This window comes from Streptopelia decaocto, assembly GCF_964273445.1.
Source record: "Streptopelia decaocto genome assembly, chromosome: 9".
In the NCBI taxonomy this organism is placed as follows: Eukaryota; Metazoa; Chordata; class Aves; order Columbiformes; family Columbidae; genus Streptopelia; species Streptopelia decaocto.
In genome coordinates, this window is record NC_138664.1 from 11,928,632 (window position 1) to 11,943,345 (window position 14,714).

Here is a 14,714-nt window from a genome sequence, read left to right on the forward strand (position 1 = left end):
GAGAGATCTTGAACTCATCTGCTCAAGCCAAGGAATGTCCCAAAGGTTATTAGGGCATATTTCTGTTGGGCCTGATGGTATTAGTAATAACCTTTTTCCTCATCGTCCTAGACATGAACAAATATGTCACTTCATCAGTCTCTGTTACCCGCGCTTATGCCCCTCCGCAGGGGTCGCAGATTCCACAAGTTATCAGCTAATGGCGTTATACATTAAAAATTGAAGCTTTCCTCACTCTGAGGCCTTTCAAGGCTTTGTTCTTAAGCCCCAGACACTTTGGAGTGCAGCTGCAAACTATAGGCAGAAGATTAAATTAATTTGTAACTCTTTTTTCGTCCTGCATTACTAAATCCTGCACATTTAATTGAAACCCTACTTCAAGATGCTTTGTGTTTCTGTTCTTCTTTGTTGTCAGTTTAACCTCAGAAGCACTTTAACGCTGGTAAATTGCCGTTATATCCTTTTGGATTCTTTTTTTTTTTTTTAACTGTGCAATAAGAGGACAGTGAAATTGATATTAGAAGGAAAGAAAAATCTTGGAGTAGTTTTTGAGGTATTTAATATTTATTAAGGTCCATACCCTGCAGAGTTTCAGGTGATTTTAAGCTGTCTATCTAGGAATGTATAAATTGGTCTTGGAATGAAATTTCACCTAGGGAATGTTATGTTATCCAGTACTTAAGTCTGATTTTTAAAGTTTCCTGTGTCTGAATGTTGCGAAGTGGCGGCTGCTTTTCCCTAAAATGAGGGTTTAACTGCAGAGCACAATCTAAATGCAAAATCCTTAGATGGAAATTTAATTGTGTAAAATGTGCACAAGGTAATTAAGAACAAATTTTAGAACATTTCAGACTATAAAGTCCTCCTTTGGCTAGATCACTAGCGATATTGTAAGTGCTTATTTTCAATTTGCAGTTATGCTGAGAAACATGGAATGTGTCTAAATTAAGAATAAAAACATCCCATGCTTTTCAGTACAACTGTAAATTAAAAAACAACTTGCACGACATAGACAGTAGTCTAAGTGGGACACTTTATTGCCTGAGTGTCCTAAAATATGTTTTGAACTTTTCCCTCAGTCACTTTCTGAACAGGATAAGGGGCAGTTGCTATTGTAATTCTTATTAACAATATACAGGTGGGCAAGTAGCATCTTCAAAGAGCTATGTAGAGAAAGTGCTTTGTTTAGTGAGGATTTCTGGATCTTGATTTTCAATTCCAAAATTATTAATAATGTTATTTCAACAAGAAAGTTTAATTTTGTGTTCACTTATCTGTACATTAAATGCGTGCGAGAACAGGTTAGAGTTGCTTTCCAGCCCTTCTTATGGCTACTCGGTACAGAGGGTTTAGGCACCTGCCTTGTGGTCTTTTTGCTTTCCCCTATTTGTTTTTAGATATAGTTGGATAAAAATCAGCATACGTGCCCACTGTACCTCTGTCATTGAATAATCTGTGATTATTTCTCAGTTACTGGTTTAAAATCTTGTGGTGTACCCTGTGCATCCATCTGCATGTCAGTCCAAGTCTGGGGCAAGGCTTCTATCCAGGACTTGCACTTGGAAGTGCGCATCACTTTTCAGGACACAACCTTACTGAACATGGCAAGACGAGCATTTGAAGTGCTCTCTGATGGGTTACTTCTGTCTAAGAAAGAATAGTTGAAAAAAATAAAAAGTAATCATTTAAAAAACCTGCACAGACATGTAATTTCTCTAAAGTGAAACAGGGTAGGAAAGTGTTATTCCGACATATTTCTGGCTGATATGGTCTGATTCTCATTTGTATTTCCATACCATGCTGGTGGTACAATTCACTGGGCCCTTCTAAAATGATGTTTTGTATCCATAGGGAAATGAGAACCAGCTCCTTGAAGTTTAAACATTCCCTTCTTCACTCCTTCATATCCAGAGCTACCTAAAATACTGATCTGCTCCCAAACCTGGCTAGTGTGAGTGGAAATATTGTATTTTTCTTGTGGTGCCTTAAAAAGAAAATTGGAAGTTGCTGAGTTTTGTCATGTAAATGCAGAGTAGACAAGTTTCTGATAGTGTGTTAATTTCGTAGTTTACATCTTTTTTGTATCCTGCACTGGGCATATGCTGCGTATGTTTATACAACTTCCTTGAGACAGGTTTTGATAGATATGAAAATCCCTTTAGTGAAGCTCTAATCTGTTTGTTTTGGGTGGTTTTTTTTCTTTAACTGTGATGCTATTTATAAATCTACATACAGAGGTCATTGGTTGGCTGAACTTAAACCATTTTACTTAGTAAATTTAATTAAGAAAATACAGTGCAACTCATAAGCAAATGAGTTTTTCCTAGTTTTAAACCAAACCACCCTCTTGAGTGCTGATTGCCTTGCTCGACCCCTGGTGATATAGAAACAGGCAAAATTAAAAAGGACATTAAAGCTTCATTAAATCTGAAACACATTTAGTACAGTGACATATCTGCAGGCTATTTCAGGGAAGATTACATACTCTTTGGTAAGTTTCTTAATTTATAATACCTTGACAATCTTGCAGGGAGGAAACAACTCTGACTGGCTGAATGGAGCGATGGGTCTGGGGGATGCAGAACTGGCCCATGGTCTGTGAATCCATGTCTTGCTTTGCAATTGCCAGTCAAGGTGCAGCTTCCCTGAGAAATGTGGTTCTTCTGTCACAGCCCCCAAAGAACTTGTTCCCCATATATTTTGGATCCTTCGAAGCTCATTTTTACACCCCATACTTACATCTGTCAGAAAATTACTCTTTCCCCAGTTATTCTGCTGCCATCGGAGCCCCCACTGAAGTGTTTAGTGGTCAGGGAGGGAAATTGTCAGAACAAAAATGCTTAGTTTGAAGTTGTCGTTGAGGCAGTGGTCATTTTTCTGCTTAAATAAGATCTGAAGAATGGTGCCCTGTGCTTGTAGCTGCAGTTATCTTCTTGTTCTACAGTGGAATACAGGGTACACCACATTCCTGCCATTGTGACCATCACCTGGTTGATTCCACTCATGCTGTTCTGCTTGTCACCTTTCCACGGCCGCTTTCCTGAACTGGTGAGGCTCCAGTGTTTCTGCTGGTCTTTGCCCCATCACTACAGACACCTACAGCTCTGGCCATGCCCGTTTGTTCATATGTAGGATAGTTTTGTGCTGCCAGCCAGGCTGAAATTTCATCACAGGTTTTAGCACAGCTGCTTCAGCTGCAGTCTGGCGAGGTCAAGTAACCCGTGGCGCTGAGAAACTCAAATATCGGTGGCAATGAGGGTGCCATGAAATGGCTTTTGCCCGGCACTGCTGTGTGGTTTCACTGTTGCAGTATGTGACATGACGGCTTCGTTTGGGGTTGTCTTGTGCAGGGACAGGAGTTGGACTTGATGATCCTTGTGGGTCCCTTCCAGCTCAGGACATTCTGTGATTCACCAGTGATGCTTTTGCTCAGTCTGATGTGAATATACCTGGTTTATAGTGCATCCATAACCTTTTTGGTAGACCTTCTTTTGAAGCTTGGTAATTCATGAAGGTTAATTGGAGTGTAGCACTGTGGCACCTCTAAACCCTGGAGAGAGGTGGGCTTCTCCAGAGAGCAGGAGGATCTGCTCTGAATGCACTTTTGAAGGAATCTGTCAACTCTAAAAGCCCTTGTCCTTCACTGAATAACAGGCAAAATCACTTAAGCTAGGTGTGTTTTGCTAAAATTGTTTCAAAGGTGTGTGTACCAAGTGGAAAAACCTGAAGTCTTGTATCAAAGAAAAGATCTATCATGGAATATTTATTAACTATGGCATTATGGCAGCAGTAATATCACTGTTGGGTCTAATACCGATAGTAGCAGGTACTCTAGTAATGAATCAATTGACTTATAAAACTGTGTGGGCAACAAATCCAGTTGAGGCCATCTGCGTGCAATTGAAAGTAGATTTGAAGAAAAGACAAAGTGTCATTTTGCAGGCACCACAATCTCTCTCCAGATCCCACTCCCAGGTTCCTAACTGGGTTTGACACCGATAAGGAAGAAAACCTCGGCTCTGTAACCCAGATTTTCTGCTGAGCCAGTTAGGAAGGACTTGGGGAGTTCAGTGCAGCTCTACAATACCTGTTCAGTGCAGATAATTATCAGCAAAGGTCAGTGGTGGTGGCCTCACTATTGAGGCTGAACTGGTTTAATTTAGCGCATCCTCAGGAACTTGGGCATCAAACAGCATTACTGACTGTACAGACAAAAGAGCTTGAGAAATACAGAAATATTCAGAAACCCAGAACGAGGGGTAGTTGTTGTGAACGACTCCATTCTAAATACAGCTCTTTGTGTGTTTTCAGAATTACTTTTGCTGACATTTTCCAATTTATACAATAGTAAGAGTTGAGTACTTTTCTCTCTTTAAGAAAATGTGCCCTCCATGCAAATCTATATAACTAGACAAATATTATTTCCTTTCCCAGCTTGCTCTTGGGAGGTTTCCATATCCTCAGGTAAGATTGTTCATTACTGCTGTTTGCCACTGTGACATTCATTCCTATGTATGAAGGTGCAGAGAGCAATTGTGAACATTTGAGCCACATACAAATAAATCTGTCCTGTTAAATTGAAAAGTGGTATCTTGAAGGAGTCATTTAGAAGTCTCTATTGATTTTTTTTTTTCCCCCCTCTCTTTTTCTCTTCTCCAAACTCTAGATTTCCTTTCCCTGGAGACAAGGAAAATTATGATGATGTTAATGACTGTTTTGTTGCAAGATGAAAAAATAATCCACTATGTACAACAGTGCTTTTGAAGCAGGAAGGTGTATCAACTCCTTCTTTACATTTTCATTTTTAATTCCAATTTTGAATAATGGTACAATGGTCTAAAATCTTCTCAAATCAAAAATACGATGTGAATGGAACACTTAAGAGAGCTCTGGATTCCCCCTTTTAAGGGGACCTAATGTTAGTATTTTACTTAATAGTGGCATTTTGTAACTTCCCACCGACCTGACTCAGTTTCATTGAAGTCGGTGATAAAACTGTTTCCATCTTCAGTGGCAGCGGTCAGGCCAATGCTGAGCACTGCATTACCACATCATATTTTACTTGCTCTATAAGCTGGAAAAAAACATGAAGCTATGAACAAAACAACTAATCCAGAAATAGGTTTGACGGTTCCTTTAAATTCATATTCCAAGATGGATGTTAGAATTCATAGTAACAAACTATTCTGTAGTTCCTCAAATTATTCTTTCCTGGGAGAGGGGAGAGAGTGGAGTGTCCAGGGACTAAAATGAATTATTTGAATGTGGTTTTTATGTTTTCATATGTTTTATGAACAGTGTTTTCTGCATCTTGGTCTATACAGATCAGAGTGCCTGGAGGCATGTCTGATTTAAAGGTGGTGTTGGTCTGTGCTCTTTAAGCATCTATTAACTTGCTATTATTATGCAAATAACTGTTGTAATACACATACTAATTTATGCATGGTTAGATTATGCAGATGCCTCACAAACATGGTTATTGAATAATAGGCTGGGACTCATTCTCTCTCCCATTTTTATAAGCTGTTTTAAGCAAATTCTCCTGACACTTTTATGGACTTACAAAGATTTTGCAGATGTAGAAATACACTGATTTTTTTTTTTCAGTTTTTCACCTCCTATGGAAAATGTTGACTGACTGGAAGAGCTGTAGCTGGTTTGCAGAAAATACTTAGTGTATTCTATCCATATTTTAAAATGTACCCTCTCCTTTGAAGAGAGGATTGAAAAAGCAGCTCTTGTGCTGGAGTGTCCTCCACACATCGACGTGCTCACTTGTGCTCATCAAGTCTCCTGATGTTCATTGTAGACGCTGCATTATATTAATAACACTTAATCAAAGTGACGTGGGATATTTAAGATAACCCTCTGCTCACAGAAGTGTCGAAGCTCGGGGAAAGAAGTTCGATAACACACATTTTGTACGATTCTAGACAAAAATTTGTTTTCTGAATGGGGAGCAAGACGTGATTGCTAGCTTAAGATCCTTTTTGCTATGCTAATTAAAAAACGGATCGGGTTTGTAAAAGAATATTTGGCAAGTCAGTAGTCCATGAAATTGTGCGTATTTTTTAATGTAAAACAGTTGAGGAAGTGAAACTTTAAAATGCAGCTATTAAGCTTTTCGGGAAACTGCTTTTCATAAGGATTTTTATGTGAAGAATATGTATTTTAGACATGTGCTTCTGTAGCTGGTCACAAGAAGCCTTAGAAACCCACTCTGATTAGGGGGATAATTAGCAGGCGGTTTTTTTTAATGTCTCGATATCTATTTATCTCCCTACGTAAGGGCCTGATTCTGCGGTTGCTCACACGAGTAAATCCTCCTCACTTCAGTGGGCTCGTTCAAATGAATGCAGCTAATGATGTGTTTGCAGAATTTGTCCCTAAATACCGTCAAGTTACTTCTCTCTGAAAATGCAAAATATGAATACAAGTGTGAGAACACCTGAAATTTTCAGCAAATGAATGTTTGTCTGCAGCTGTAGCTGGGAAGAAAAAAAGCCGTTTTTTTTCCTTTTTCTCTAGTTTTAAGACACAGACAAATGGTGTGTGTAAATTCAGTTTAAATGAATAAGATTTATCGGGGGAAGCGTTGCAGTGTGGAAATTCAGAACTCCTGCAATATGCCAGTAAGACTAAAAGGTGATTTTTTTTTTTTCCTGGCCTTTAGTAGAATATTTTAATGATAGAACTTACCACTTCTCATTTTCCACATCTTTTATAAATAGTTATTTTGCTAAAGCTTATTCGTCACACTAACAGTATTTAATGGTATGTTCACAATAAAGTGTTATTTTGAAAGCACTTAGGCATGCGAGCAACTGCTCAGAAGTAAAGTCACTTATGGGTGTGTTTAGAGTTACTGTCATTTCTTTTTGTTGTTGTGATACGCAGCTGATGTTCATAATCTATAGCAAAGGTAATGATCTAAACAAGGAAATAATAATTAGTAATGATCAGAACAGAGTTTTCCGCTATAAAAACTTTGCACAGGAAACTCTAATCCATCCGATGTAGTAAATTTCTAGAACTGTTGATGGTTTTTCATTGTTTTGTTGTTCATTTTCCTGGCGTGGGATTGTGATGTGCTATTGCTTGCTGGGGTGTAAAACTCCTTTTGGAAGTGGAAGGGTCTGGTGTTTATAGGATTTTTGTCGATACAAACGTAAGCACGTATGGGTATATTCTCCTCCTGATATGTTTGCGTAAGTCTATTAAAACTACTAGAAGTGGTGCGTGTGCCCAGACACACAAAATACCTTTTGAATAAAGTGTTTTTCCTATGGAAACACTTAAAAAAAAAAAAAAAAAGAAAACCCCTTTCACCAAACCCAGTTGCTACTCCACAGTCTGTCCAGGCACATAGGGAAAATAAAGTTTCAAATTTATAAAAGTTTAACCTTAATTTATATTGTTTTGATTTTACATGTCTGTGCAGGAGAAAAAAAAAAAAGTAAAATAAATAAAAGACCATGGCACCTTCGCAGTATTTTTAATTACATTTTAAGTTGGAACCCCAAAGATGTGCAGTGGCTTCACAAACTGAGACATACAGTTAATCACGTAGATTCAAATTCAGTATATTGTATCAAAGCACGGTGGGGCGATGACTTGTTTAATGATAATGCAATTTAAGAGAAATGAAAAGAATTGCCCACTAAATATTCTCGGCTTGTAGTCAAAGTTTATACAAAGCAGGATGTTCAAAGGTCGCTGCGTCCATTGGGGAAATATTCCAAAGAAATAGGCTGAGGGTTTAATCAGCTGTAGGAGAGTGTGGATGGCAGTGACTGTATTTAAGATACTTTTGTGTTTAGATAAATGTTTGCCTTCCTTTGGCTACAATTCCAGGCCTCGCTTAATAAATTACATTACAATGACCTGAAGTTTTTTTTAAAAAAATATCCACCAAAAATATCCCGTCCCCCATTCTGCACCCTCCCATCCCGCTGCTCCCCCCAAATCTGAGCAAATACTGCCCCTGGTATTGTAAAGCTTTGAATGTTTTCACACCCCATTAATTTATTACTTCTCTTTCCTCATCTTTAAATTTTTTTTCTTTCTCTCTTTTTTTTTTTTTAAATTCAGACTCCCCGCTGCTACAGCGATTTTCATCTTGTTGTTAATTTTCCCTGCTCCATATGGAGCTCCAGACATTTCACCTGGAGGCTGTACTAGATTTTGCTGTAGCGATCGCACTTCCGGAGGCCAAAACTGTCATTTCAGGTTCCTGGTGCATCTGTCTCCGCCAGGCTTTTCACTGGCACCGCGCGAGTGTGAATAACAAATTGGATGCACCTGAGATTCGGATGATTAGTGTGTTTTGTAAATCTGGGCGACTTGTAAGCAGATCGCTGTAGGGATGGGGAGGGCTAAAGAGCTTCCCTGGGTGGATCTGTGCTCACACCTTGGATTTGGGATGGACGGGGCGGGGGGGTGGCAAAAATAAGAAATAACATTAAAAAAAAAAAAAGGCACGAGCATCCCGGCAGCCTGAACGCAGAGAGCACCAAATATTTCATCCTGCCTTGTCATTGATTAGAAAAGAGCCTTTAATTTCATTTCACCCCATGTTGTGATTAATTTGCATTCTTTGTCAGAAGTTAATGGAGTTTTTTATGGTTCACTCTGAAATCCTTGAAGACATCAGAGTTGATCTGATGTTTATACAACCGCCAGCGGAATTTTTTCATTTGATTGATGGAGAGCTTGATGTTATTCCAAACGGCTTTTTAAGCTGTTTTTAAGAATTATTTGAATAAAATGCAAGCAAGATATTGTTATAACGATCAAGATTATCTGTTAAAAATCTGTTTCAAATAAAGAACATGATAAGTAGAAAAAAAAAAGATCAAAAAGACAGGAGAAATGATGAATACAGAAGATGATATTTGCTAAAATAGATAATCTGAGGATTCAAATAACTTATTTCAAAATGTAGTCAAAGTAAGAGAGACCTTAATTTAAGGGTCGTTTTTAATATAAAGAGTTTATTTTTGTGACGTGATAAATAAAGGGAAGGAATTATTAATAGTAAAGAATTTAGTTATAGTCAGATTTTGCCCTTCTTTTTATTCTCCCAGCTTTTTCACCTTCATTTTCCCAGCAATGCGAGTACAGGGCGCTGGTGTCTCTGACTCGGAGAGACAAGACTGTCAGGCCTGTTAGTCCAACAAAATGATGACATATTACTCGTCGCAAGGAAGATACGTTCTTAAATCCCACTGCAAAGAAAACATAAGTGGATAATAGGAAATTTTATAGCCCAAGAAAACGTTCACTATAGACTTGCCATTGGTTTACTTTAGAAGAAAATATACAGGGGGGGAAACAAAATACTCAGTGAAAGAAATCTGCTTTTTTGCTCCTCCTGTAAGGGAAAGGTTTGTACTTTTACCAGACCCCGGCAGATAAAAAGCATCGGAGAGACGATGCAGAATGTGCCGCGTGTGCTGGGCCAGATCCTCAGCTGGAGCAAATCCCGGCTGCTGGGGGGCCGTGGGGACGCAGCAGGTTTACACCAGCTTCGGGGACGGCTCTTCTCTTCAGCAGCAAAAGATTTTGCCATTTTTTATTATTGTTATTATTTTATTTCTCTGCCAAAGCCGGGGTTTTCTGCAAGATTTTCTTTTTAGCCTTTCATCAGCAAATTCTACCCTCGCTGTGATTTCTGCAAGTAAGATTTAATTATAGGTCAAAAAGCTACTGTGCAAGCGTTTCCATTTAAAACAGATTAATTTATTTGCTGTATTGTAGTTTGCTGAATAATTGCATGGTTTTAAATGAAATTGCAGCTTTCTGATCCTTTTATTAACATGGTCTAAGATTCTTTTTGTTATATGTAATCCATACTATCGACCAAATTTGGCCTGGTTTCATTTAAATGTAAGCAGGTTGTCAAGGAAAAAAATATTTACTTTAACTTGGCATGTAAAGTAGCCATTTTACTGTTGTTTTTACAATTGACAGAAACATCTTTTAAGCATTCATTTATTTTGTGAAAATAAATTGAGGGTTGGTTACAGCACGTTTCCTAGTAAGAAAGAAATGTTTTCTTCTTCCACATATATCAGTATATCTAACAATATAAAAGCCGTTAAACACTGTTCAAATGCTAATGCTGAAATAGTGAATTGAATTATTGTATAATATCTTAAATATGATAGGTTTATGCAAATATTGTTGCTTTCATAGTATATTCCAGAAATCACTGACAATATTCGAAGTCATCTGCTATTATTTTAAACTCACCAATTTCTTGACATAGGTTTCACTGCATATGTAATTCATGAGATAATATACTATGGATGCATTTTGCTTTATTATTTTTTCTCCTTAGCCGGAAATAAGTTTGAACTTAAATTTGATTTGTCTATTAGAATCTTGCTGTAAAATTTGAATTTAGGTTTAGTTTTTCCAGAAGTGTTTTCTTTTTTTGCAAATGGAGATATTTTAGGGAAAAAAAAAGGAATCTGAATTATAAAGACATACTGATATTTTTTATTTTACTCTTTCTGTCAGATTTTTCTTTTAAATATAAAATGGATGTTTGAATAGTATGGTCAAGCTTGGAAATGTAGGTAGCTAGTAAATTCTGATTTTCTAATATGTTTTTAATATGTTTTAAGAGCGGATTATCAGCTCATGATCTTGACAGGCTGCTGTAGGTATTTTTTGCTCTCTCGCCCTGGCAGTTACCGGCAGAGTGCGGGCCCGGGGGCTGGGCTGGGTTTTGTCACCCCCATTCCAGGACGTGTTCCCCTGTTCCCCTCTCTCACATAAAACCTCGGACCCACTCGCACCGGCATCGGCTTCAAACCTCTGAAAAGTTCCATTTACTACACTGGGAAAATTAACTACTACAGATAATCACCCATGGGCGCACCTTTGCGCTCAGGATGTAGGTTGGTGTTTTCTAGTTGCCACCCTTCACAATTTGTACTGAATAAGAAAATATCTTGATGCAAGGAGCCTTTTGGCTGTTTCTGCAGTTGTTATCTTGCCTTCACAACACGGGACTGACGGTGCTGAGACCTTTTTGACTGCGGAAGTTGAGCAAGATCCTGAAATAAAATATTTTTTACCATGAGAGCTACTTACAAGGAGGGGAAAAAAATCCAGGATGAAATACTGGAGTATCTCTGAGACATTTTTGCAAATACGTGAGGATCTCCTGCGTGAGTTGATCCTTCTGTGGAATGGGAGATGTTCCTGTAGCACTTGGAAGGAAACATCTCTCCCAGTCATTGTTGCAGTTGATGCTGTTGAATCCTTGCCTGAAGGAAAATTTAAACCTGGAGATCTTTAGGAGGAAAGCTTACAGTGGGTGCATTGATTTGTGAGGTTGGTTGTTTTGGGTGGCCATTTGCAAACTGTCAGCAAATATTGGATTTACTGAAAATTTACATCTTCTGTGCCCTGAGCAGGCTGTCTTGGCTGGGATGAGGAGGAGGAATGATTTCTCCCGAGTCCATCCAGAGATGGACGGAGACGAGGGTACAGCAGATCCCGCTCCATTTTGCCTGTTTCAGAACCGAATTGCGGTTCTTGGCCTGTTTGAGGAGGGAGAGTACCTGCTCCTCATGGGTTCGTGGGGTTGTGAGGCACTTGTGGAGATGGATATAGTGGTCCAACTTTAGGTTTTGGCCACATCTATGGCCTGTCGACACAGGGGTCTCCACCAGAGGCTGAGGGTTGTGTTTCCAACATACCTTGTGATGATTGCTCAATGTAGTGAGGAGCCCCAAAGGCCAGAGTAAGAGTGAATGATTTCGAGGTCAGACAAGTGTTTTCCTTCCACAGCAGCTGTTCTTCTGCCAGCCCCATGGAACTGTGGGTTTAATTCGCTAGGGAGTGCTACACTATCTATGGTGGGCAGTCGAACAACGTGGGAGAGTCTGCTCATTGCATAGCTTCATACCTTTCATCATCCAAACATGCTCAGCACCTTCTTTTGGTTAGAAAACTCCACTCATATACCCAAATTTTTGCTGCTTTGGGTTGTTTCCTTTCAGGCATCCCTAGAGTTGTGTCATGGGTAGCAGTCGCAATTGATTTTGCAGCTCATCAGAGAAAACTTGGAGTTTTTCTATGTGGGTTCCAGTGACAGGTTTGGACCGTTGACATTTTTACCTGTTTCTTTTCGAGCTAGAAGGGGCTCGCAGCAGTGTGCTTCTGTGGAGGGCCAGTCCTGATGGATCCTCATCTGCTGCTCTTCACCGCTTCTGCTACTAGAGGCTCACTTGTTAATCCTTAGATGATTTGTTCCTCTGCTTTATCATTAGAAAGATTTTCCTCGCTGCAGGGTGTAGTGGTAGTTGTGTGTCTAATGAACATGGAGGGGTTAGTGGTTATGCCATCCTTGCTCTATTTTTACTTTGTTTTGGTAGCATCGTGATGTTATTCCTGCTCAGCTGTGGTCAGTTTTCCTCTTCCCTAGCATCCTCTGGGTTCTCTTGCTGTTACCATGATGGTCATTTCACTACACTTTATAAACATGGTTGACTTTAAGCAAGAACTGGTTAGAACTAAACCTGGTTCCTTTATTTGGTTTCTGGCTGACCACCCTTTGTTGCACTTTTTTTGATGCTTAAAAAAAGGATTTAAACAGCAATTTGCTAAATTTACCGTTTTTCCTAAGACTTGCTTGTCCCTCTTTCCTGCTGGTTGAGGAATGGGTCACCATCAGCATGCTGCAGTAGTGTAGTGGTTACTGTTTGCTTCTTACACTCCTTCCAGCATTTCAACACTGTGGAGTTTTTCATGCCCACTTTGTTGAATTGTGTTACTAAACCCTGGTAAACAGATTTCTGAGAAGTGGCTGCAGTTCAATGGTGGATGAAATAATCTCTTTATATAAATTTGTTCATATACCTCTGGGAAAACCAGCGTAATATAATTGTAAGAATATATTTAACATTAAGGTTGTTGTGAATTGTCTTTTATATTATTATTATTATTTTGATTTTTTTTTTTATCCTCTGTTTTGTGACAGTGATTGAAGTTTGCCATTTGCAAAATCCACATGTTGAGATGGGGGAATATTTATAATAGAATATCAGGAGCAAATTAGGGGGCTCAGTCTTACTGACCTTAGTGCTTTGACTTCTTTCAGAAGTATAACCATTCAGTTTTGAAAGGCTTAATAAAATATGTCTAAAGATCATGCTTTCATTCCAGAGGGAAGACTGAAACCCATGGCGGTGAAGACCATGTGGAAATTCAGTGCCCTTACGTATGCCTTTTCCATTTATATGAGGGCAGAGACAAAGCAAGTTGTTGGTCATTTGTCAATAGGAGACACCGTTTGTCATTTCCACTGTTCAATAAAACTTTACCCCCATTCATAAAGACTAAAAATAAGTTGTATGTACTTCTAACATTCACAGTTTCACAGCTTAGGAAAATAAATGTTCTGCTGTGAAGCCTCCCTTAAAAATCATAACTGTATGATTTGTTGGTGTATGTATTTTTCTATTAAAAAAAATATATCACTCGCTTGAAAAGCAGTATGTATGTAAAGAGAAAATTTGTTAACTGATACGGGAAGATCTAACCCTGGGTCACCTGCAAATCTCTCAAACAAGAGCTCCAGGGCAAGTCCTAATTCCAGGGAGTAAAAGCGAAAATTAAAGCTATAGCGAGTGACTCCTCCAAGTTACCCGGGGTGGATTCATTTGAGTTTCGTTGATTGTGCTTGTGAATATAATGTGGAAGGGATGGTAGAGGTCTTCTCAGCCACTTCCCGGCCAAAGGATCTCCATGGAGACAGAAGCAGAACCTGATGGTCTGTCAAAAGTTGCTTTTCATAACCAGAGGCATTCATTAAATAGTAGATGAAGCAGGAGACGAACTTTTGCAACCAACCTAAAAAAAAAAGAAAAGCCATTTAGAGAATGTGCTTTATGGAGTAGTTTATCCAGATATCACTGATATTTCATGACCTGAGAAACAGACCATTAATGTAATGGATTTATTTATCATTTACCTGGCTTCTTCAAATTATAAACTATTACGTGCAGTATGTAAAAATACAGTGAGTTCTATACAGATTCAAAAATATCCAATTGGATCTAATTCTGCCACTTCCCACAGTGTGGGTTGCAGATGAGAAGCTCACAAAACATTCTGACCAGGTGGGTTTGCCAGCGAGGAGAAGGTTGGGGGCTCACACAAGTTCTTCTGGGGTGGCCAAGGGAGAGTGTTGGTGGCCAAAGGCAGAAAGTGACTTTTCTGAGGTGAGGATGATGTTTTAATGAGCAAATCAAAGCCTTGCTTGATACTTTCAAAATGCATGCTGTGCCTTTTTTATCCTGCTTTCAAGCAGGGTTTTTCAGTTGCGGCACTGCCACCATTTCACTAGTGGAAATTCTTCATGGAAAGTACAAAAATATGACAAGTGACAGTCTTCTCCCTGATAACTGAATTTTCTGAGCATCACACAGGGATACGACACACGGCATCCTCGAGCGTTTGAGCTGCAGCCACTCGAGGTGAAGCTCCTAAACTCCTGATCTCCCAGTAGTGCGCAAAAAGCAAACGGTTATTGGAGGAAAAAAAGGAGCGCGGGTGAACAGGAAGATAAAACATTTTATGTTGAGTACTTTTAAAACTGTTCTTAATGTGCTATAAAACTGGCTGCTTCACTTTTTCATGAACTGTGTGCAAAAGGAGAAGCTCCGACTGTAAAGTTGTCGTTGCTTTGGTTTGGT

General features: G+C 39.0%; 1 protein-coding gene across 2 annotated transcripts in view; it reads left to right on the plus strand.

Moving 5' to 3' along the window:
- The window catches only part of MAP2K5 (mitogen-activated protein kinase kinase 5), a 126,095-nt gene that overhangs the window by 74,624 nt on the left and 36,757 nt on the right, over window positions 1-14,714 (plus strand). The window contains exons 17-18 of one of the 2 annotated variants that reach the window (XM_082061454.1): window positions 4,435-4,464; window positions 5,608-7,885. In XM_082061454.1, coding sequence (XP_081917580.1) covers window positions 4,435-4,464; window positions 5,608-5,634 — 57 coding nt within the window. In that variant the 3' untranslated portion in view covers window positions 5,635-7,885. Of the gene's footprint in view, window positions 1-4,434; window positions 4,465-5,607; window positions 7,886-14,714 lie in introns of those variants that run through there. The other variant, XM_082061453.1, reaches the window with a different exon arrangement.